General features: G+C 41.9%; 1 protein-coding gene across 1 annotated transcript; it reads right to left on the bottom strand.

The window, feature by feature from the left end:
- Nucleotides 1-106: 106 nt before the first annotated feature.
- On the bottom strand, nucleotides 107-24516 carry CHORDC1 (cysteine and histidine rich domain containing 1). Its single transcript, XM_090030592.1, has 11 exons — nucleotides 24362-24516; nucleotides 17784-17833; nucleotides 16487-16543; nucleotides 15460-15620; nucleotides 11233-11336; nucleotides 9667-9725; nucleotides 8199-8269; nucleotides 7897-8002; nucleotides 4354-4473; nucleotides 2555-2617; nucleotides 107-1582 (listed from the first exon to the last, which is right to left on the bottom strand). Exons 1-11 carry the CDS (start codon nucleotides 24423-24425, stop codon nucleotides 1433-1435), a joined length of 1005 nt encoding a protein of 334 aa, XP_089886718.1. The 5' UTR covers nucleotides 24426-24516; the 3' UTR covers nucleotides 107-1432.
- Between the last annotated feature and the right edge of the window lie 629 nt (nucleotides 24517-25145).

Genomic DNA, 25145 nt, shown 5'->3' with positions numbered 1-25145 from the left:
ATTTTTAAGTGACACAAACCTCTCTGAGCAGGCTCTGACAAGGCGGTAATAGAATCTGCGACTACCCAAGCTTTTTAAAATACCAACGATTACACATTTACGCAAGTGAAAGATAAAGTGTCTTTAATTTGATTAAGTCATTTTACCAGACGAAAGGGCAGGTTTTACTAAACAAATGTTCCAGGTAAAACTCTCATTCTTTCATATTAATTACTGCTTATCCTTTTTTTTTAAATTATTATTACAGACTACTGGAGACACGGTAATCATTCCACAAATTTGTATTCTTTTTGCTGTAAAATTTATAACAAACAGTACTGAATCTAGTGCATCAGTTACTCTAATAGATCCAGTGTACCTGAAATGATAATCCAGTGTGGACTGAGGGCTCTCTTTACAAGAGGAAGTTGGTTCACATTTACTAGATGGAAAGGCAGGTTTTACTAGACATTAGAGTTTGGCCAGATGCTCAGTTTCTCCAGGGAGATCCCCTGCTCTGTCAGGAGAAAACATGGAGTGCACAGAAGTTCATAATTCTTCTCCCAGTGTAAAAGAGGCCACACTGGGAGAAAAATAAACTTGGGAACAACCCGAGTGAAGTGGCTCCCCAGGGAATCTCTCTCAGGAGACAGAACTTCTGTACAGGTAGCCAGTGTGCTTTTCTGCTTCTCCCTCCTCCTCCCACAGAGGGAGGGAGAACATGCATCAGCCTCAGCCAAGCAGAGAGCTGAATGTACCCCCTAAACACTTCGGGCTGGAAAAAAGTGTTCTGCTCCTGGATTGTACCTTGTCTGAATCATACTGCAGCACTTGGGTCCCAGGAAGTATGCAAGCATACTCCCTGCCCACTGGGGTGAGGAAGGCTGAAAAACTCTGTGCGTGGCACAGATCCTGGCAATACCTTCCTTGCCTACATTCAATTAAAAAGCCTGCAGAGCTCTGAGCTGCATGCTCTAGGATTCCTCGCCTGGCCAGCAGGCTCTTTGCTTCTTTGTTACAACTTCTGTACAGGTCAGTTTTTGTCTCAGGAAAATACACCTGGGAGAGCTGTCCTGGATGATTTGAATATGTGTATGCAGCCTAAGGTAAGGGCATAGAACCTGAAGCACAACAGCTAGTCTGTACTAGCTTCATGCAAGGACACCCTTTGTGTGGAGCAGATGTCTTTAAGACTACTCTGACAAAACAGTTATTACTGTTCAATTTCCCACCCTAATTTATTGGGCACGAACTTTGCTATGTAGACAAGCCCCAAGAAGTATGGGATGAGAGAGACAACCATATTACAGTATATAAAGACAAATGTTGACCCTGATTTGGAATCCACAATCTATTGTAAAAGAAATACTTTAAAAATAAAAAAAGATGAATATCACATTACAGTAGCAAGTCACCATGTTGTGACAGAAAATTATTTTCTCTCTTTAGGAGTTCATTTTTGATCTGTATCTTTTTTTTGTTGCTGCTGTTTGTTAGGCACTGGTAGTTCAAGGCTTGCCCATGACAGGGGCTCTGCTTTCCTCATAGTGAGCTCAATCTTTGTAGCGGTCATGTTTACGTAACTCCTCTTCACATCAATTACCTGGAACAGAAGAGAAATATTTCACTTGACAACACCAGAGATGTGTCAAGTTGGTAGCGCTTATTAAACATTATGACAGTTTTCTGAACATTAAAAGGTTTATATCTGCCAATTCAAAACAGAACATAGACTGCTCCATCCAAAACTACCGTGTTTATCCATAGCAAAAGTGAGTTTGAATGTGAGATGAACCCCCAATAATTAGATTCTCCATATAGAACATTTATAAAAGTATGAAAAAATTGTCGATGTATAGAATACAGTTATTAGAGGGTCATTTTAAATTCATTTCCCAACCACCGCTGGCTGCAGCAGGAAAAGCAGCAATGGGGGGTGTATCTGGGGAAGAGGTAAGCAGCCCCTTTGTCCTCCCCACAGTCTGGGAAGAGTCAGACCCAGGTTACAACAGTAACCTGCCTCACCACCTTGTAGTCTAATCCAGGATAAGGGGCTGTCACTCTCTCCGACCCACGTTAAAACGGAGGAAAAAAACTGTTTTGGATTTGAGTAAATACAGCATGTAGCATTTTTAAAATCTAAATTGTAAGAAAGAAAATTTCAAATTCACAACTTACAAAAACCTCAATCACCCAATTACTGAAAAATCAGAGCTGATCAGAAATAGAGGTTCAAGGCCGAGATCCCCTCTGGTTCAAAACCTCGGATCTCCTCTGGATTCTGGAGAAAGTTGGGCTGCTATCAGCCCCTTCTCTACTTTCAATTCAAGACTGAGATTTCCATACACATGCAGATGCATATATTAAGCTAAGCACATGCAAGTGCATGGAATTATATTTCAAAATCTGGCCTTCAACATTTTCTGCAATATTATGATTAAGCTTAGAAGTCACACAGGACTTAGGCACTTGATAAACCCAAGATGTAATGACAATATGAATAGAAAGAACATTTTTACTTTCATAATAAAAGTAGCTCGTCTATTTTAATGAAAAACTGAATAATTATACTTACCCCCCATAGTTTTACACTGTGATGAAATTCTTTATCCCCTTCAAATATAATGTGTATATTTAACTAAATAGGGAAAAAAAAAGAGATTGACATTATTCAGCTACCACACAATAGCTCACAATGGTCTAAAATAAAGTATTTAATAATTAGGACCCTGACTCTACGTAAGCGAAGTCAACAGAATCTCACTCAACCACATGGGTCACAACCCTAAACCATGCTGATTGCAGGACCAAATCCAAGAGTGGTGGTGTGTACTTCTGTGAAGGTCGCTGAATGTCTTGATGAAAATATTCCTATTAGGCAATACAATTTTCTAGGGTGTGTATTTAAGAAAGAGCATACTAGAGCTTTCTTGTAAAATTTATGCAGGATTCAGCATCTCTGAAATTGCTTACCATAAAGAGTGACATTCTTTAAATTATGGGTTTATTTTATTTAAAGGCACAAACAATGCAAGACTCTTTAAAAATCATGATATATAACAATTTTACATTTAAAGCTGGACAGAATGTTATAGACACTTTAGAGGACAGGCACAAGATTCAGAATGACCTCAAACTGGAAAAGAGGTCTGAAATTAATTGAATGAAATCCAGTAAGGGTAAGCACAAAGTGCTGCATATGGAATAGATCAATCAAATGCATAAAACAGACCAGGGAACAGATAGCTCCCTGCGGGACCTAAACCTGTTCAGCCTTCACAAGAGAAGGCTGAGGGGGGGCCTGGTGACTGTCTATAAACTCACTAGGGGGGACCAGAAGGGTTTGGAGGAGACACTGTTTCCCCTAGCGCCCCCTGGCATGACAAGGAACAATGGACACAAATTATTTGAGAGTAGGTTTAGATTAGACATCAGCAAGAACTACTTCACAGTTGGGGCGGCTAGGAGCTGGAACCAACTTCCAAGGGAAGTGGTGTTGGCTCCTACCCTGGGGATCTTTAAGAAGAGGCTTGATGCCTACTTGGCTGGACTCATTTGAGTCCAGTTTTTCTCCCACCCGGGCTGAGGGTTGGACTTGAAGATCTGCAAGGTCCCTTCCGACCCGACTTCTGTGATTCTATGATAGCTCTAGTACTGCAGAAAAGGAGCTGGGGGGTTGTACTTGGGCAGGCAAAGAGTAAACTTGGTTGTATCAATAGGAGTCCTGCCTACAAGTCAAGCTACTAATTCTTCTGGTCTATTCAGCAATGGTGAGGCCTCACCCCGAGTACTGTGTCCAGTTTTGAACTTGGATGATTTAGTTTGGAGAATAACAGTCTTCAAATACCTGAGGGTTATAAAAAGGATGGCAAAAGACCATTAGGGGACAAAACAAGTAGCGGTCTTAAATAGTAGGAAGGGAAATCTATTAGGAAGACCTTTCTAATTATGAGGGTGATTTAGCACTGGAACAGATTTAGATGGGTCATGGAATCTTCTAATTTCTTATTTTTAAGAGCAGATTAGACAAACGCTTGTGCAACCTGGTTTAGACAGGGATGATCCTGCTTTGGGCAGGGAGTTCATGATCTCCTGAAGGCCCTTCCAGCCCTATTTTTCTATGATGAGATTATAGAAAGGCCTTAAAAACCTTAAGTTACCTGCTGCAAAGCTGCAGTACAAGCATTTTATTTATATTTTAGGTAATTACACATAGGTAGAGTAAAAGTGTCAAGAAGAATTACTCTATACGGGAGAAAAAAAATTGCACGTAGCATTTTATACAAAAAAGGGCAAAAGATACAACAAGAAAACTTCTCTTCTACTAGGTTTTATAAATAAATAAGCTTCAAAAATTAAATGAAATATACTCACCACTGTGCTATTTGCTTCAACATAGCTAAGTTCAGGAACTGAATTTTTAGCATATATTGAAATGGTCACTTCACCTCCAGTCTGATGCCAGTCATGCCTACAAGGAACTATTTTCTTTCCCTAAAAACAGATATTTTGAAAAAATATCCATTATATATTTTTTTAAAGAATACAGTTCCAAAAACTACCACAAAATACTATAACCAGTACAGGGCTCAATTCTGCTTGAAAATGCACAATGAAGACATCTTACTGATGTTGAGAAGCAGACCAAAGTTTTATTCAGGTTCTTATCTTCTTTCAGTTACAGAAAATAATCTAGAATGGAGAACAATCGTGTTTATGACCTAGACCAAGCTGAAAATGGGGCACTGTAGTGCTACTTTCACAAGAAAAAGTCAAAACATAAATGGGTAGAGGGACTATAACAGTTAGCAGTGGTAAAAGGGCACCTGAAACAGGCCAATGGTACCTCAGGAAGTCTTCATAATAATATGAAAGAGAGGTCAGACACTGCACTACAAGTGCCCTCTTTTAGGAAAAGTACAAAGAAGGAAAAGCAGGTGTTAAAAAACCAGGAGTGCCCAGGATGGAAGAGAGAGATTAAATCAACCCACTGGTCTGAGATGAAAAGCAGCAGAAACTGCTACTGAACAGAGAATGGCTCCCTGAACCTGGCACTTCATTAACTTGTTTGGAGGAGCAACTGAAAATAGACTCTCAAAAAAAGTTACCAAGGCATAACTGAATGTAAAAAAAAAAGACAGCAGTATGGAAAGTGAACCTGATTTGCATTTGGGCCCTAACAATTTGAATAGAGCAGTGGCGCTCAACCCCTGTAGTCCAGATTTGACCTGTGAAGCTCCACAACAGTCCAGAAGTTTGGCAGCAGGGGAGCAGTGACAGCATTAATTGCCACCCCTGTGCTGCCAGACCTGTGGGGAGCCCCAGGGGCCAGATAATGGAGCCCTGCATGAAGACGTAGAGTAGTGCATGGCTAGATCGGGCCAGACTGACTAACCCTAAGCACCTACCCTACACAGACCAACCCCACGCCACTCACCTGACCCACAGGGCCAGAAGGATGGGCTCCAATGGAATAGAGAAAGCCTGCCACACACACCCACTGGCTAAAAGTATGCATTCGGTTGCTGAAATAGCAGAGATTTATTTTTTGATAATATCATTTCTTTTAAAGAATGATTTAGCTTTCTTTATTCTTTCTGCTAAGGAGAAAACCTGAGAAATGGAGTTACAAACAAGCTGAAGAACTAGCACCGGTTCCTTGTTTTAGGGGAGTAGGAGATTTGGTGGGAAGGGGGGGACAGTGAGAAGAAGTGACCTCAACTGCAACTTGTGTCTGGTAATCTTCTTTTTCTTTAAATGTTTTTACTACAAAGTTTACTGGCTGGAATTTATTAGGCAAGTCAGGAACTGACATGTCAACAATGGAAATGACACACGTCTGAAAACAAGATGTGATCAGCTAAAATTTTTAAACTGGAAGTGCGTGTTTTCTTGCTCTGCATCAGTAAAACACTCACCTTTAGGTTAACTCTTTAGAAAGCCTCTAAATAGGAACTGAAATACAGTGAATGAAAATACAAGCACCTATTAGCTTTTTAAAATTTTGCTCTCTGCTCTGCTATAGAACAGACCTATAAGTGAATCAATAATCCATCCAAATAATCCACTAAATTTTCAGTGCAAGAAAGTGGATATACTTGAATGGAAACTGGACTGGATAAGAAAATTATCTGTCAGCCCAACACCTAGAACTCTTACTCTTTCATACAACTCACCAAATAAGGAAGAGACTTGAATGTAAGAGCATTTAGTTTTATGCACTTAGATGCATTACATTCCTAATTTCAAAATTCCACAGACCTCGTCTAATGAAAAGGATTACAAAACCTGGTTTTCAAGATTGTCTTTTTCTGAAGCACATTTATATAAACACTTAAGCCTCAAACTTTTCATTCTATCATCTAAAAACATATACTGTATTTACTAATACAATTCCGCCCCCAGTCAGCTGGTGGGGAAGGGGGGAAGCGCCTGATTTTATATTTGCATATGAAGAAACCTTATTAAATACACTGTCTACATTAAACTGCTGCCAAAACCAGCATGTGCTCAGTCATGGAGAACAACTATGAGGTTGATTTAAATGCAGCCAACACTGAGCACTACTATAAAACATGGCCCATATTGGGCAGACATGCCAAAGGGAATAAATTAGTGCAGTTCTTCTGAATACAATACATAGTGCCAACTGCAGTCATGGTGAGCCACTACACTTAATGCATTTCAACTTCCTGTTAACTCCCACAGCTGAGCTGCACCCTTTCCCCATTTCCAATTACTCCTGTTTCTTCACTAGTCTTAAATTTCTGGGAAACATCAAGTGGGGCCCCAAGTATTTCACCCAGAATTCCTCGTGCCCTCTCAGCACATGATTAGTGTGGCCTCGCCCTCCATGAGGTGGACCTGGACTAGGTTGCTCTGCAGATCACTTGCATATACATTTTTGGAGGATCCCAGGACTCATGACAAGAAAGTCTGGTTTCAGTCATGAGTCAGGGGGCTAATAAGCACATGGAGTGAGTGAGAGAGTCAGAGAGTAGCAGCAAAACAGGAGTATACACACACTGAGCAGTGCTGAGCTGTGGAGTCACCGTGACTTGAAACACTGTTGATTCTACTGGGGCCCAGTTCAATGAGGTATATGGTAAATCATGAGCTTTTTGGTTTTCAGCCAATATCATTCCTAGTTAGTGCTATACAGAAGTAGCTACAAAAGTTCTGCTTAAGAGTGTGTTTATAGAGTACCTGTGCTAAAACTTGCAGCAGTTTCAAAATCAGCTCATCCAGAAGTGATGATGCCTTTTGATAAGTCTATGGGTACCTGTAGTAAATTGCCTATATGAATTATTACAGATATGTTTATTTCAAGGTCAGATTTGCCCCTTACTTCCATGTGGGCAGGGTGAGTAGGGTCTGACAGTAAAGAGGGGAAGAAGGGGCTGTTGGAGGAAGAAGCTGGGGAGGACAGAGAGTAAGAGGGCTACTTGACCCTCAGATTTATTTTCCCTGCTGTAGCAGTGGGAGGGGGACAAATTAAGACAAAGCTTCAATAACTAGATTCTATACCTGGAAAATTATAACAAATTTATAAATCTTCCCAATATAGAATCTAATTACTGGCAGAACATCTTATATTCACAAATCGACTTACTTTAAAGTAAATATGGCAATCCCCGCCCTCCATTTGCAAGGGCCTTTTTTCTGTGTGTATGCAAGAAAAAAAGTGCACCAGTTTATTCAAAGATTACTTCAGGCTCCATTTTGGTATTAACAGAGTGCTCATAAAACTCCTGAAAGCATCAATCAAGATTCCATTATTTTGTAAGTATGGAAATGTGTTTTTGCTCAGCTAAAAATTTCAAATTTAGTCAAAACAGAAGGTTTTGTTTTGTTTTTTTTAAATACCCAGATAGTTCAAGACAGACAACTTCCTGGGGCAAAGCTAGTACTACTTACAGCATCTTTTTTAGTCCATACATGTGTTCCTGTTGTGCATCCTTCTTGAGCCAAGAATGTATTAAAATCAGAAGTTTTTCGTTTACAGCAGCTCCAGTACTTCATCCTGTACGTTTAAAGAGAAAAAAAAACCAAACCAAGTATTTATAATCTTACTACTATAAACAATTTTTAAAACAAAGTCTTTCTTTTGGATACCTCATTAAATTTGAAAAGCTAATTTAGTACCTGCTACAGAATGCAGTTAGAAAGAGCAGCTGCCTATGATTAAGGAAAAACTTTATTAATCACATAATACTTACCCTTCATGAAATATAGGTACACCAGAATGGTATATACATATTTCTTCTGTGCTCTGTGGTCCTTCAAATCGCTGACGAAATATAATATTAAAAAAAAAGATTACCCTTTCAAACAGTAAGCTTTAACAAGCACTTAATTAGCAAAGCAGGCAAAGTTCATTTAATATACTTGGTATACTGGCTATGTAATCAACTATTTCTGAAGTAAACCAAGAATGGTCATTCTACAAGAGGCAGAACAAGCTCAACTAAAGATTTTCATACAAAGTTCACCTGAAATTCACTGCTTAAAAGCCATTCTTCAAATAGTCTACCAACATGATCTGGAGGCCATCAATATTACTGCACATAATGTTTGATCTGGCCCCTCTAACAAAGCAATCTAGAACTCTTCAAATTTTTATTTAAATAACTACAAGTGAATGAATAACTACAAACAATTTGAAAGCTGCAAGTTTTAAATGGTCACACATACATAGGTCAATGCCTTAGATGCATGATAGCAAAAAATCTACCGGTAACTTTGGGGGTTCTTAACTCACCTAACAGGGCTACAATAATCTAGTGAAATGTGCTGCTACCTTTGCTTTCACCAGAGCATTAGAAGCAAAGAACAACAGCTGCTGACACTCAAGTGTACTATTTATTTCTATTCAACCATTCCCCTCTGTTCAATACAAGCCTATTAGAGAAAGAGTGAGCCAGTTTGGTTGATAATCAATGAAGAAAAAAGTTTTGCAATTACAATCCTAACATGTATTTGATTACTTGCTTAGTGGTTTTTTCAGTAAGAAAGAGACTGGTGCATGTTTCATAGATTCAACAGATCTTCATTAGTGGCCAAAAGTAATGCAAAGGGCTTATAAATAGTCTGAGAAATAGTTGGAGGCCCCCCATCCTTCATACTTTACACCAACAGCTGAAATTATTAAAGCTGTTCAAACCGTGAGTCCCCAAATGTATTTATGAACAGCTTCTATGGTGCTCCTGATCACATTAAGAAGCACATCCTGCCCACCTGTTCCTGCTGTGCAGGTCGCAAACCTGGAAATGAGATGGCAAAGCCATGCTGAAGTCACCTGCTGCTGCTGCTATTGAGATCTGTTTCTGGTGTGCTTGACAGTAGCAGGGTGGTTTCACTCCTTATTCCAGGTTGGGACATAAGTGGGAGCAGGGCATGCTTCTTAATGGCACTCTCAGGAACCCTGCATAAACAGTAGAGACATGCCCTAAAATTGTTAATTTTGGACCCAGCAGTGGCCCTTGATTTTGAGTTTACTGTATTGACAAAGCAGAGCATCTTACATTTTCTTACATTACCATGTTGCAAGGTGCCTATTTATTTATGAACTTTGTGCCATCTTGGAATTACTTGGGGAGGTTTTTTTTTTTTTAAAATGAACTTCAAAATCCTGAACAGTTCATTTATTCAGAATTCAGTTCATGTACTTAGAGTAAAAAAACTAACCTTTGAGCAGCCTCCATTTTTACATGCAGTCCCAATCTTGATTTCATCACTGTCTTCTTCTGTGAAAATGTGATATAAATAAAAACAGAGCTATTGTAAATATCTCAGGTGCTGAGTTCTCTTGAATTCAAGTGAAAATAAGGGCTAGTATCTGACAGACCCTTCAGGGAACTAGGAAGTGAAAAAACAGCTCCTATTTGTTGTGTGCTACACAGAAATCCATAAAAAATGCATACAAAACTGCTTTCTCCATGTGCTGCAAACAGAAGAGAAGATCAGGAAGTGACTTTCAGTAAAAGGACAGTGTGCGCTAGGAGGTGGTGTCAGACACTGGAACCAATCTGAAACCCGTTTCTTTCTTGGTATCAGTTTTAAGTTTTAATAAAAGAAAAAAAAAGAAAAGCCCCCCCCAAGTCACACCATCTGTTTGCAGAGACATAGAATGTGGCACAGAATGTGTCATTTTACGGCATCATATATGGTGTGTGAGTTAGAAGTTGACCGGTGGAGGTAGTGTAAATGTTCTTTTATTATTTATGACATGACATGGTCTTCCAAGAAAAACCTTTTTAATATACTGGCTCAAAGGTAACCTTGCAGGAATCTTTTATTGCTTGCACCTCAAAACACAAAAATAAACACTAACCCCAAAGTCTATCTGGCTACCTGTAACAGCAGAACAGACTCTTACCTATACTCAAAAGGGGGAAGAGGGTGGCATGCAGATTTGTAGCAGGCCTTCATGAATTTGCCAAATTCTCCAAGTTTCCCTCCAGCCAATATCCTATATTTATAGGTGGCTGGTTCTAACAATCTAATAAACGATCTCCAATTGGTTTCATTTAAATTTGTTTCACCAAACTTTTGGAACTGGACTGAGCTAGTTTTCTTGTGGATGTACAAGGTATCAATTAGTTGGGATTTATGTTTCTGTGAAAAATACACTTCTGGGAGAAGTGATTTCTTGTTTTTCCTTTACCATTACGGAATACTGCTGGTTACCATCCTGCTTTTCTCCTCTCCAAAACTGATTGTCTTCCATAACCAAAGACTGCTTGTTTATTTATATTTACAACTTATCTAGAAACTTAACACAAATAACTATTACAACAAAACAGTATCTAGCACATCTAGGTACATCCATTACTAACATCTGGAGGTAAAGCTATGATATAGTACGTTTTGATTATTTAATATAGTCTTCCCTTTTTAATGTCTCCTTTCATGCCTTGCACTCACTTTAACTGAATTTCATTACTGGTTTAACTGGACATACTGATTACAGACTCTGACTGCTTACCAAGCTGGCTGTCACATGGGTAAAAGTTATTCCTGTGGTCACTCAGAAGCAGGCTTTGGGGTCCTCTGCTTTCCCACACTTCTTGCAGCCTGGTCTAGGCCCCTTGAAATTAGCCAAAACTTACAATACATTCATGTTTCGTGTCTAAGTTCAGAATCTGGAGTATGGGATTCCGCGTTTAGTTTTGTAACCTTTGAGCTAGAGACAATCCATCACTTAAGTAAATGTATTCAGGCATCCCACTGAGCTTTGTTAGGGTGTTTTACCTTTTTTTACTTCATCATTCTGTGATGACAGTTTCAGTTTATCTAGCGCCTGTTTCAGGGAAGCTGATACTTTCAGCTGTAAGTTTGTCATTGGTTCATCTGGGCTGGAAAAAAAATTAAATGCATTCATATTGTCTTGGTTAAAAATAAATGATGGAAGATCGATAAAATTACATTAAGCCTTGAACAGTGTAGAAGAATATTCTCCTCAGATTTCAGTTTACAGCATATCAGTTTAAATCAGAGAATTTAATATAGGGATTCTCAACTAGGATGTCACAACACAGGTGTCACCGTGGCAGCAGCCAGGTACAACTGCCCTATGGGCAGAGTTGCAGCATGTGCATACTCCTTCTGCATCAGGGTTCGCCGAATAGCCTAAAATAAGCAGGAAAGCTGGCTTAGGCTGCAACCTTCCCTGGCCCAGCATCCCCACCCCTCATTTGCAGAAACAGAAGTGCATGGGACAGTTCCACCTGTGCAGGGTGGTAGGGGCTGCAGCATGAACAACCTCCCCTGCCCACTTTATGCCAGTCAGAGAATGGTAATGCAGGAAAACCAAATGTGCTACACAGAGCCCTCTCCCTGGTTTGACTGTGCAGCATCTCGCAGAGAAACACTGACGTAGGGATGTGAAAGTTTAAAAATTTAAATGACAAGTGTATCTATACCGGTAATACATTACCAGTTAACATTCAGTGCAGGGTGCGGTCTGAAGGGGAAGGGAAGTGGTTTTGCCTTAGGAACAAGGCAGCAGGACAGGCAGCAGAGAGGAAGTGAGGCAAGGAGGTAGGAGCGAGGAGGACAGGAGAGGTAGGGATGTGGGGGCACGGGACTAGTACCATAGCTCATAAGTTAAAGAGGAAAATAGAGGAAGGCCTAATGACTCTGCTTGAAGTAATTAATTAATATTTTAATCAATTAATGCTCTAACCAAGTAACGTTTAGGTAATTAATTGCTGATGCTGTATCATTTAATTAATATTGAATTAACTGATGTTTTAATTAATCAACTCTGTTAAGCAATTAGTTGCTTATTCACAGGTGCCCCCTCCCTCCCAGAGAGGGGGCTGGGAACGCCTCTGCACGCCTCCGTTTTCTGTGGGCTGTGTTGTCTTGCAAGGCTTGCCAGGGCCTCCTCCCCACCCTGTCAAAGGCCCCAGGGAGTGGCTCCCAGCAGAAGCAGCAGCAGCAGCAGCAGCAGCAGCAATATCTACACTGCTTGGCTATCGGTTAAATGGATAATTTTTTTAAACAATATTTTTAAACAATATTTACATCCTTACGCCGAAGTAAGTTGAACACAACAGTGGTTCTCAATCAGGGATGGTGCCACATTCAAAACAAGTTTCAGAGTTGGGGCACCCCTCCACAGAAGTGGAGAACAACTGATTTAATGGGACCACAAGCAACTGCACAATCATATATAATCCACATGTATGGTAGATAAAAATCAACCCACAGGTACATTAGATAAAAAGCAGGGATGACATTGCTCTGAGGAATACTAGGCTTTCAAACCTGGGTATCAATGGGAAAGCCATGTGAAGTCCATTATAAGTTATGTATTTCATGTCTTCCGTTTATGCTTTATGCCAACCATCATCTCATTAGAAATCAAAAGAAACACCACCTACAGGCAGGTTATTGCTTAAGTGATTACAATGGTGGTTTTGCCTTTAAAAGACTGCAGCCGCCCCTGTCTGTCATGGCAATGGATCATCTGATGTGACATGCAGTTCCTCTAGAAAAGTATAACTTCCTAATGCAGACCTTAACTTTGCTGTGGGTTATGTCAGGGGCCACCAAAGAACCCAAGAGTACAGTAGTTAACTACATTCCTGTTGAGGGTACATTGCATGGGAAAGGTAACAGCAGTACTCAGAGCTACAGGGGCTCAAGAGTTTGGCAGGCTAAATTTTATAAACGGGACAAAACCCATACAACCCTAAATGATAAAGGGACCTCTCCTTGTACCATTTATCATTGCAGCAATTATCTCATGTAATATAAATCAGCACTTCATCCTCATCATTCATGATGCCTTCAACCCAGAGGCGCACAATCTCCTTGAAAGTGTCTTTTCTTGCCTAACATGAACTGAGAAATAGGAGGAACTCCAGGAGACAACAATCACTTTCAAAAGTCTCCTCATCCTTCTTCCTGCAATTTTCCCTCTTCTCTTCTTCCCCTACATCAGGGGGTCAGCAACATTTTTGGGCAGAGTGCCAAAAGCACCTGTAACCTTGACTTGCAAGATGCTAGTGTGCCAGGGGTAGATGGTAAGGGAGTTGTGAGGGGCCCAATCCTTGCTGTGGCAGTACAACTTCAGCCCCTTCCCAGCTTTCTGCCCCAAGATGCATGCGCCAAACAAAATTCCTTTGCGTGTCATGCTCTGGCACCTGTGCTAGGGCTTGCCTACTACTGCTCTACATCTCATCTCTGAGTAAAATTATCTGCAAATACAAATTCAATTACCACTTCTGTGTAACCACTCACAGACCTAACTCTAGTTCAATGGTCTGCAGTATAAGGCCTCCAGGCTGGATCTGGCCCCATACAGCCACTGGATCCAGCCTGTGGAATGGGGATTTCAGTGTCAGGGGGCTTCGCCTGCAACACTCCAGCTGTGCAAGAGAAGAGGCAGCAACAACAGCTGGGCTCTAGCATGAGCCCGGGGCCACGCTGTTCGGGGAGGAATTCTGCTGCAGAAGGGTTGTGGCACTGGTGACGAGCGATGGAGTATGATGTTGCGCATTTCCAGCGGGATGTTGATTAAAAAAAAAAAAAAAAAAAAAATCTATGCAGCATTGTTTAGGCTGCAGCTGGAGTACTGAGTCTAGTTTTGAGCACCGCGCTTAAGGAGGGATGTTGATGGCCTGGAGAGGGTTCAGGGGAGGGCTACTCGTATTGTTAAGGGCACACACAAAAAACTCTATGTGGACTGACTGGGAGACCTGAACCTCTTCAGCATCTGCAAGAGGAGGCTGAGAGGTGATCTCCTGGAGAGGGTCAGCAAGAAATAGGGGATACGATGTTTACCAGGGCACCCGTGGGTGTAAACAGAAATAATGGCCATAAACAGAGAGCAAATTCAGACTAGACATCAGGAAAAAATTATGTACAGTGAGGGTTGCCAAAATATGGAATATGCTTCCAAGGGAGGTGGTGCTTTCCCCTACCTTGGAGGTATTTAAAAGGAGATTGGACAAACACCTGGCTGGGGTCATCTGACCCCAGCACTCTTTCCTGCCCAGGGCAGGGGGTCGGATTCGATGATCTAATAGGTCCCTTCTGACCCTAACATCTATGAAACTATGAAATAAATTACTTGTCTTCACTTTTATGGTCATTCTAACAACATCCTCACTCTATCCACCAACTTCTCTCATTCACTATTCAAATGTTAACCCTCCACCCTCACAATAGTTCCACAATACGAGCTCCACTGCCACCTGTTAAACTGTCAAGCAAGCTACTCTGCACTTTCTCCATATGATGCCCCTCACTTAACTGAAGCTTTGTGTAAACCTCTGGAAAAATATTTCATTAGTTTCCTTGAATCTCTCCCATACCTATGAAAAACTTTTGCCAAAATTAGGCGAAGACCACTGCTGAAGTTGCAAATGCAAAACATTTTCTAATTATTTTCTTTTACCTATCTGTATGTAGCTGATGTCTCTTGCTCATACCTGAATGGTAAACCACTCTCTCTTAGTTACCTTTATACATACTGAATGTCCTAGTTATTTTAAAAACTCTCCAAACTGGCTTCCATACCTTACAGTTCACTGAACCTGCTTTTAGTAAAGTCTCCTAGTCAACATGTTCTCCGGGGACTGTTCTGTGATTGGATAGTGTCTAGCACAGGGTATCCTTGTCCTTGACTAGGGCTCCTAGAAGCCCTAAAAAACCAAAAGTAATGAAATAAAGAGCATGAAACGATTGCCTCATCTCAAGGCAATGTATATAATATCAGAAAAGACCAGGAGAAAACCAAGTGCGAAAATGCCATACATGATCTCACAAGGATTTTGGAATCTATGATTCATAGGAGAAGGAGCCAAAAGTTTAAGGGCAATTTAGATTAGGGTCTTATCACTTTTGCAATACCCAAGTAACTTTTACAAAAATTGATAGCAGCAATAAATCCATTAGAAGTTGTAATACCCTGTCTCCTTCAAATGAAAACAAACCTGGTACAAATGCTTTTTTCATATACTGTACCTTGGCCGCTTAATTGTTTCCACTGGCTTTGGTGCCTGAATTATGTGCTCCTGAAATTTAGGTTTCAGTTCAGCTAATTCCTTTCGTTCAGAGGTAGTTTTGACTTCAGGTTTAACAGGCTCAGGGGGTTTCTCACTATTATGGAAACCCTTTGTACAGCCCTGTCATTGGAAAAAAAAAAAAAAAAAAAAAACCCCCGAACACGTTTTAATATGGAAATAAATACAACTTTTCATGCACAGTCCAAAAATATGCTATGAATCAATGCATTTTGACCCTCATGCTCTACTTTATTTCAGTTTCTAGAATAGTGTGTGTTGTGCCACTTTTGTTTTAGGCCAAGGACTGGAAGGGGATCCTTATCACCATCCTTCATTATATTATGGTATTTTCTTACCTACTACACATCCCTAGTAAAACATACACCTTGTTTTTTGAAAGGCAGAATGTAGAAAAACAAGATTTTTTAGTCAGGGCCAACTGTGTGACAAAAAGTCCTTCTGGAAAGAGTGCCCAGGAAGTGTGGCATACCAGGAGATGGCCTGGGTAAAGCAGCAACAATTTTCTGGTGTGGCAGGAAAGCAACAAAGCCAGACCTCTGATTGTTGCAAGGGCAACTGTAAAACTTACTTCTTTACTGTCTATTAAGTTATTCACTTTTATTCTAGTGAAGAAAAATAAAATCAGGTCCCACACTTAAGACGCTTGATTTGGGGTTCGGAGGCCAGAAAGTGTGCATGATACACAAGAAAATATGGTAATTCAAGTCATTAGCATTAAGCAAAAACTTCTGAAGCCTGGATATTGCAATTTCACATCTGAATAGTCCACAAGACAAGCTTGCCATTGGAAGATTTGATTACAAAAATGGTATTTTTTGTGCGGTGGGGTTAGTGTTTTTCCATTTAAAACTTGCTCAGGTGGTACTATGCTCATCTTCACATCTAATTCTGATTTCTGATAGATAAAACCATGATACCTTACACACCTACAATGATTATTTTAAAAGTCAGATGCCAGTACATACCACAATACTCAAGAAATCAGAAAAATCTGTTGTTCTTCTTTTACAGCATGACCAGCCCTGTAAAATTTTGAATAAAAATAATGAAATAGACATGAACATCTCATCCAGTAGAAGCAGAAGGGTAATGATAATCCTTGGAAGCATGCCCTTAAATTCGAAATATTTTCCCTTTGTTTAGCGATTGTTATTATTATCTATTTCTATTTTCTCTATGTTATAGGACTCCTATATCCATCATTGCTAGCACACACATGCTGCCCTCACCATGAAGCAATGTCAAAACTTAGAAACAATTTACCAACTGGATGTGCAGACTAAGGAGGACAGTCAAAAAACATCATTATTTTGGTCACCCATTATCTCAGAGGTTGGTCTCATCTGCTACTACAATGGACAATGACCCCATTTTTCAGAGTGAAGATAGAAATGTCTTCCTGACTACTGATTTTAACTGCTCTGTTTAAATCAAATTGGTTCTTTCTTGTTCAATGTCATCTTTGCTTTGGGCAGTTATCCATCCAAGTTATAAGAACTCACAATCAATTTCTAATGCTATACCAGGCAGTCTAGCTACTGATGAATCAGTTCTTATCACAACATGTAATAAGTCTGAGAATTCACAGAACTTTTAATGTGTTATTAAAGATAAGTTTGACTAACATAATTAAATTACACTAGAAAGGTAAGAGAAGGGATACCTGCTTAATTTGTACTACTCCACTAATTCAGTGGGGCCAAGCTTTTTTGGCAGGCATGCCAAAAAATTAGTCCTGAGCCCTTCCTGAGTGCCACTTCAATCCCATTCCCTTACCTGATTGCTGCTCTGCTTTCTGCCCCATTTCCTTCATGATCTGCTGTGAGCCAGAAACAGAGGCTGCCTGTACCACTTATGGCTCCCATGTTGCAGACTGGCCAACCATTCTCTAACTGTTCACCCTTTCACATGCATTAAATCTGAATGAATCGGACACTGTTTGAATTACTTAGAACAGGTACTAGAAGGAAGACAGCCTTAGAGTTGTGTGTAGGCACAAACTTGGGACCCCATTAAGACATCCACTGCACTTAATCACCAGGGTGTGGGCATATACAAATCAGAAGCAAGTGGATGGGGCTTGATTTTCAGCAGCAGTTGTAGGCCCTTAAATTTCTTTTGAATTTTTGGATAAAAGCCATTTCCAGGATTTCTGGCCAAATCCCACAGTTAGGACCTATTATACACTTTTAATTATTAACAGACTTGAAAAAATATTCACATTTCTACAGCCTTCTATTATCTATATCCTTTCACATTTACCTTTAAAGCATCATGAAAGACTGGTACACCTGGATGATATGTACATGAATCTGGAAAAGAAGAACACTGTTTGAAGATGCAAATACAAAAAATTGCAATTATTTTACTAATTACCATTGCAGTTAAAGCTTCAAACTCCCCCTAAGCACCATGAGGGACCATGTGGGTCAGAGTCTGCAAGCGGAGGGAACTGGACATCATAACATATATTCCCTTCATAAGTGCATTGAACTCCATTCTAAAAGTAGTTAGATTTTATGCCTCCATTATTCCCAAGGGAACGTTAAGAGACTGCTATATAATAGTTAGAAACCCTCTTCTAATTTCTTGCCCAAATTTATTCATGGATAAGAATTAGCCATTTGTTATTATGCCAACATTCTTCTTTAGCTTAAACAGCACTTCCTTCCCTGTTTACCATCATGTTTTTATAGAGAGCAACTATTTCCCCTCAGTATTGCAGCCTAACCAATTGTTCACTAATCTGTATTTGTACATGTTATTTTCCATCCTAAATGCATAACTTTTGACTTATACTTACTAAATTTCATTTGATAATTTCAGATGATTTCTCCAATTTACCTAGGCCACTCTGAATTCAAATTCTACCTTATTTATTATACGTGGCTAATCTTGCCAGCATGTTTGCAGGACTGACCCCTTAGACTGTAAGCTCTTTGGCTACAAACTGATGTCACATTTCTCCAGGGATAAGCTCCCAGGAAAAAAAATGCTATCATTCAGACATTCATGTTCACTGTCCTAGGAAAAATCTTTAAAAGATTCACAGGTTAAGTATGAACCATTTATCCCAGGACACTACAGAGTATGTCTAAATTGTCATCCCAGGAATACTTAATTGATTCAATAGCAGAAAATGGGGAAATGCATTCAGCCATCCTTTAAACCCCGATTAGAAGGGTGCTGTGCATGCATCAATCCCAGGATTTTTCAATTCCAGGACAGACAGAGGCACAACTTGCCCTCGGACAAATACAACATCTGTTCCTAGCCTTTTGGGCACAGGCCTGTCTTCTAAAGCATTTGTGAAACATTAGCACAAACATTTGCCCTATAAAAATCATACTGTAATATAGGGACACAATGCATGAAGTCCAAATGAAAACAGAGGTCATGACTCAACTCAAAGAATTTACTCTAAGACATCAACCCTATAATCAGGCCCTTGGGGATTACAGACCTGTGAGCCTACACCAAACCCGCCTTTAACTTCAGGTACTTCATGCTAGTGAATCCTACACTGCAGGGAGAACATGACAACAGAAAAGAGGCGTGGGGAGAGCTAAAGCAATAACATTAAGAGGTGGCTATTTTGCATTAGCCAAGCTATGATACTCAAGCATTAAGCCAAAAATAGGGGCTGCTATTTGCCTACAATATGTAAATATATCATAATGAGTATGAAGGTAACAGTGAGTCATGATGAAAACATTATTCTCGTGATCTACATAGTGATGATCCTTAAATCAGAAGGTTTAACAAAGTTTGTTATTTCTAGTCCCTCTCATACCTATCTGATTGACAACCCAAAAGCCATTCCATTTTGTCCAATTACTTTCGCACTAAGCCCAAAAAAGTTTGCATTTGATTATGGCATGTTTTCCAGAAAGGCACCCTGTCTTGATCTGAATACCACAGAAGAGGGAGAATACAGAGACCATGAAGGATTCATTACTTCCACTGGTTCCTGCTCCAATGGATAATTCTATTCAGTCTGAAATGGGTACCCAAACTTCTCTGGCTTCAACCTTTAGCCACTGGCCCTTGTCAGGTCTTCAACTTGATAAAAAAGTTCTTTAGAATCCAAAACCTCAGGCACGCGTTATAATCAGGTCACTCTTCTTTTTCAATAAACTAAAAGAAAGTGAACTCTTTAAGTCTGAACCAAACAAGAGCATCTGTCTCACCAATGCTATGCACCGAGATAAACTCACACCCCTATTCTTGTATCTTTTTTTATATATTGAGGGATTACATTATGCCTTGCTTATGTACTCAAGTGAAAATGTGGTCATTAAAGTTAAGAGTTTAGAGAGCACAGAAAATACAGAGGATTCAGTTTTTAATAAGAGGCACATAAATTCCTTTTTCTTTACTGATTGGGGGAAGGGTGTGTGTAAAAAACTTAAGATCTGTCATATAACAATGTCAACGTATGATAGAACACCTGTATAGCAAACAGCAATGAGAATTTCTCACATCATCAATATTGGAAATGATGGATGGTCATAAAATACTTCCATTCAAGTGGAAACACCCTGAAGAGGTGTGCCAGAAGATGCTGGGGCTTAAAAGCTAGTACAACTCCATTTGTCTGAAATGTGTAGGAAAAAAGGGTAACAAAAGAAATCTATACAGAACTCACAGAAAAAACAGGTTCGGGCTTTTGCAGATAAAGGAAGCTATCAATATAAAGTCAGGGAAACAGAAAGGCACAATTTTATAGCAAAGAGATCCAGTTCAACTGTGGGACCAACCTAGATTAAATAAAACTGACTTGAAGCAGAGAGATATTCCATTATTCAGACAGCCACCAGCTACAAAAGAAGGACCCTAAACACTCTATGGCAGTGATTCTCAACTAGGGCTACAATTTTATGCAACATCTGCACGTGACCTTTCAGAGGACATGATGGCCTCTGGGTTTAGCTGTAAACCCAATAAGCTCTGGAAATGGGGTGCCTACCCCAAGGATAAACCTCCTGTGAAGGTTTATGACATAGAGGACCTAATCTCTAGAAAAGCCTTGGATACACTAGGGCTCAAAATGGTTACTAGATTCTAGAGGTGCACCAATATATTGGTTGAATATCGGATCAACACTGATAAAAGGAAAATTAACATTATTGGCTATTGGCTTTTCTTGGCTGGTGTAACCAAAAATGTTCACTGATAAATATAATATGCCTTCTGGCCAGGGCCCCTGGAAGCCACACTGCACTCTTGCAAGTGGCCAGGAATGCAGCCCGGCAGTCCGGAGACCAACACCCTGCAGGTAAGTCTGCAGACAGGCAGGGGCTTGTGGGAGGCCAGACTGAGGCCCTCACAGTGACAGAGGGAGTGGGGCAGGGGCTTGGAGCACTGCTCAGCCAGGGCAGTGAATGAGACCCTCCCACCACTGGGTAGGCAGAGGGTGTGTAGCTGACACAGGGCCCCTGGGGCAAAAACAGCAGGGCAGAGACCCCTTGCACACAGCAAGTGACCCGCATCTCCCCTCACCCCACTTGGCTTGGCTCCAATTAAGAGCATCCCTGGGCTTAAAAATGGTAGCAGCGGTACTTGAACTAAAGCTCATTTGACAAACTTTAGCTCAAGCATCCCAGCTACCATATTTAAATACCAGGACACTGATCCCCTGGACAAGCCGCCGGTGGTTCTGTCCGCTCCCTGCCCCAGGTCCCATTCACTGACCTGACTAGGCAATGCCCCCAGCCCCACTCCCTCCCTCACCATGATGGCCTCAATCTTTCCCCCTTATGTGCCTTCCCCCTGTCATGCTCCCTCTACATAGACTTACCTGCAGGAAGCTCCACCCTACCCGACTGCATTCCTGTAAGTCAGTTACTGGATCAGTATTGGCTGATATGGCTGGTTAATAATCAGCTATTGGTATCAGCCAAGAAAATCTCTACTGGTGCACCCCTCCTATAAACCAGAGAGTTCTAGGGAAGCTTAAAGCATATGCTTTGGAGCCAGAGGTGGCAACATAACATTTCCAACAGAGGAAGCTCAACAAACCTAGAACACAGGAGAAGTCAGGAAAGAATTTCTTTTCTCAGTTTCAAAATCCTTTTCTAATCCTGAGTGCCATCAGCAAAAGGAAGGGACAACACATTCCTGGTGCTTACTGAGGCTGTCACCACCTTCTGTCAGCTTCTGTCCATCTGACCCTCTTTCATATACATACAGTCACAAAAAAAAAATAGGGCTGGAAGGGACCGTGAGAGTTTGTCTCTACTCCCAACTCCCTCCTCAAAGTAGGAGTTAAGCTTTGAGGAGGGAGTTGGGAGTAGAGACAAACTCTCTTCATTAAGTCATGTCAAACAAGTGAGCATCTAACCTCCTGTTAGACTGGCAAGGGTGGAGGTGCCACACCTTTTCCAAATAATCTATTCCGATGCTTAACCGCTGTCATAGTAAGAAAATGTTCTTCCTAATATCCAGCTTAAGTGTCCCCTGCTGCAATTTAAGATTGTTACTTCTTGCCCTGTCTCTAAAGAGACTAGTTGACCATCCTCTTAACAGCCATGCTTTAAATAGCAAAAGACTGTTACCAAACACCCCCTTCTCTCCACTACATCTCAGTTCTTCCAATTATTTCTCATAAATCATATTTCCCAGACTGCTAATAATTTTTGTTGCTCTCTACTGGATTCTTTTAAAATTTCTCTCTGTTTCTTGAAGTGCAGTGCCCAAAACTGCACACAAGTCAAGTCTCACCAGTGCCAGAGTGGAAAAATCACTTCCACTGACTTGCAAGTGACACTCTTAATACAACCTAGTGCACTATTGTGTTTTTTAAACCGTAAACAAGTTCTATTAGCTACTTGCTTTCTACGGTGACCCTTAAGCATGACAAGTCAACAAAAGACTTTTCAAAATAGCCCAGGCCAATACTGGTTACAACAATTTAGATTATATTTTTACAGCTTCTGATGCGTCATAGAAGCAAAAGCAACAGCATGCTAAACAGTCCATGCATGTCACATAGATAAACACACAATACCGTATCCAGAACATGTGGAAAAAAGTGCTGCAGTTTTCAAAAAATTATTAACTTGATCTTCTGTAGTCCCATTAAAAAGGATTTAGTGATCTGTAACAAATTTACACATGGCCAATGTGAAACATTATCTGGCAATACTGCTAACACCTATATGCAATATATATGTCTATGTAGGGACTTTGGTGCTTGATCTGCTAACAAAGTTTACATCATTCAACATATGCCCCAATACTCTATTCCCAGTGTTCACTGTAGTGGTCAATGATTTTTTTTTTTTTTTTGGTTAAACTAAGCAAACGCCATCCAAAAGGCTTACCCTAAGTCAGTGGGTGCTTTGAGATCCTTTCACACAATGTCAGCACTGTTAGGCATGCAATCATGTTTCACAAAATAAAACCAGAGATTTCAAATGGGAATCCATGGTGTTAAATACAGTCTAAGCTGTTGTGTTCTTTCTGAGTCCTCTGCAACAGAAGAATTCTTCTGTTTCCTCTAATCAAAAAATGAGTGAAAACTAAGCGCTGGCAGTTTCCAAAGGGATACTGTGAATTTAAGGAGGTTGAGAACCACTGATGTAGGTTAGCAGTTCTCAACCTTTTTTTGTACCAGGACACCAGTCCCAACCCAGCACCCCTCACTCCCAACATGCTGCTCCCAGGCCCTCAGTGTGTGTGTGTGGGGGGGGGGGGGCCGGCGCACGGGCACACAAGTAGCCCCTTGCAAGCTGGAAATCTGCCAGCCTGTATGGGAAAATACAGGGTTTCCCCCATTTTTCTCCTTTAAAGAAGGAGAAGTTTGTTCATGATCCTTTCATATATTCTTGCGACCCACGAGTTGAGAAAAGCTGATCTAGGCCTTCCATTCTAACACCTGCACTGACGGCAGCTCCACCTCTTCCATGGGCTGCTGCCAGGATGCCAATGCCTCAGTAAAACACAGTGGTCCCCAATGTTTTCAGACCCGCGCAGAGCCTCCTTGACCCTGCAGTGCCCCACAAAGTGCCAGCTCTTAGTTTTCACTCTTTTGAGCCTACAGAAATAAATAAGGAGCAGTCTTCTTGCTAAAGAACTCAAAGACATTAGACCTCAAATTTCTATTGGACATGGACCCTGCGAATCACCTCGGGCTGCTAACAGGATGTAGCACCCCTGAGAGGATCCCAGTGCCCCAGTGCTGCAAAACTGAAGGGAAGGGGACACTAGAGTCTCCTATAGGGACCAGGAAATTGCCAGTCTCACCCCTTGGACAGTGCCCACACCTAGCCGGAGACCACAGCCCACTCCCGACATCCACCAGAAATATGACCAGGAAAGGGGGGTAGGATGAGAAGCAAGCCAGTTGCCCAGGCAACAAGACCCCCTCCCTCCCCCCAAGCAGGACCAGGAGTGTATGGGGCGGCAGGGTTGCCCAGGCAACAAGCCCCTCCCCCCCGGCAATGTCCAGGCATAGAACGGTGCGGGCGGGGTGGGGGGGGGAGTACAGCGGTAGCCCGGACAACGAGCCCACCCCTCCCCAGTCCAGGGATAGAACATAGGGGCCGGGGGTAGGGAAGGGACAGCGGAGCGCGGCTGCCCGGGCAACGACCCCCCCCACACCTGGGATATAAAGTGGGGGGGAAAGAGTGCTGTTGCCCGAGCAACCAGACCCCCAAGCATCTCGGAACACGACCAGGAGGGGGAGGGGAGAAGCGGAACGCGGTTGCCCAGGCAACGAGACACCCTCCCCCCCACTTGGAATAGAACCGGGGCGGGGAGGAGGGGGAAGGAGCGCGGTTGCCCGGGCAACCACACCCGCTTCCCTTCCCTTCCCGCGCTTCGTGGCCCCCTCTCACCCTCCGTGTTGGTGCCGGGGTCGAAGCGCTGCCCACAGCCACGGTTGTAGCAAAGCAGGGCCATGGCGCACCACGCGAGGTAAAGCCGGCGCCGGCGGCAGGAAGGAAGGCAAGGAGGGAGGGAGGAAGGAGGTGCCAGGCCGGAAACAGCCGAGCAGGGCCTTCCGGAACCTTCGCGAATCTTCGGGAGAACGAGACGGGCTGGGGAAAGGAAAGGGCAGCGCTCGGCGCAGGCGCAATAGCACCGTCGAAGCTAGAAAGGGAGGTGCTTCCGGCGAGGGAAGCGGAGACGCATAAGCGCATGGCAGGGAGGGAGGAGACTGGGGCAAGCAAGCGGCGCGGGGCCTGGTAGAGGGAGGCGGAGTGCTTGCGTAGGAGGGAGCTTGCAGGAGGACAGAGGAGGCAGTGTCCGCAGCTCCTGGCTGGGGGTGGGACCGCAGCAAAGAGCATGAGCCCTGGGTGTGTTCAGCCCCTGTCTTGCCCCTTGCCAGGCTTGTGTAGTGACCACCCCTTGCCCTTTCAGCCTGCACTGGGGAGTCGCAGCCTTCAGCACTGTTCCCAGTGGCCCCCATCTCCAAACTGGTCATGTCCCAGGTCTCCTGTGGCAATGAGTTCCACCAGTGAAAAAAAGCGCCTCCTTCAGTCAGATTTAAACCTGCTCCCTAGGTGTTGCCTGAGATGGTTGGTTGGAGAATTTACAGGGCGGGACAGGCTTTCAAGCATCCACTAGTCCCCATCATCTGTGATTTTACAGACCTCTCCCATGTGGTCATATTATCTATCA

Source organism: Crocodylus siamensis, chromosome 1 (genome assembly GCF_052110815.1).
Source record: "Crocodylus siamensis isolate JL-2025a chromosome 1, ASM5211081v1, whole genome shotgun sequence".
Taxonomy (NCBI): Eukaryota; Metazoa; Chordata; order Crocodylia; family Crocodylidae; genus Crocodylus; species Crocodylus siamensis.
The sequence above is the reverse complement of the archived record's forward strand: the minus strand, read 5'-3'. Positions and strand labels throughout refer to the sequence as shown.

What these genes read in the sequence shown, in the direction of transcription:
- CHORDC1 (XM_090030592.1), bottom strand. Translation starts at nt 24,425, where the DNA reads ATGGCCCTGCTTTGCTACAACCGTGGCTGTGGGCAGCGCTTCGACCCC. An exon ending in TCTTTCATGATGCTTTAAAG is followed by an intron (nt 16,544 to 17,783) that starts GTAAATGTGAAA and finishes AAAATTTTACAG; the next exon opens with GGCTGGTCATGCTGTAAAAG. An exon ending in ACAGTGTAAAACTATGGGGG is followed by an intron (nt 1,583 to 2,554) that starts GTAAGTATAATT and finishes CTTCTGTTCCAG; the next exon opens with GTAATTGATGTGAAGAGGAG.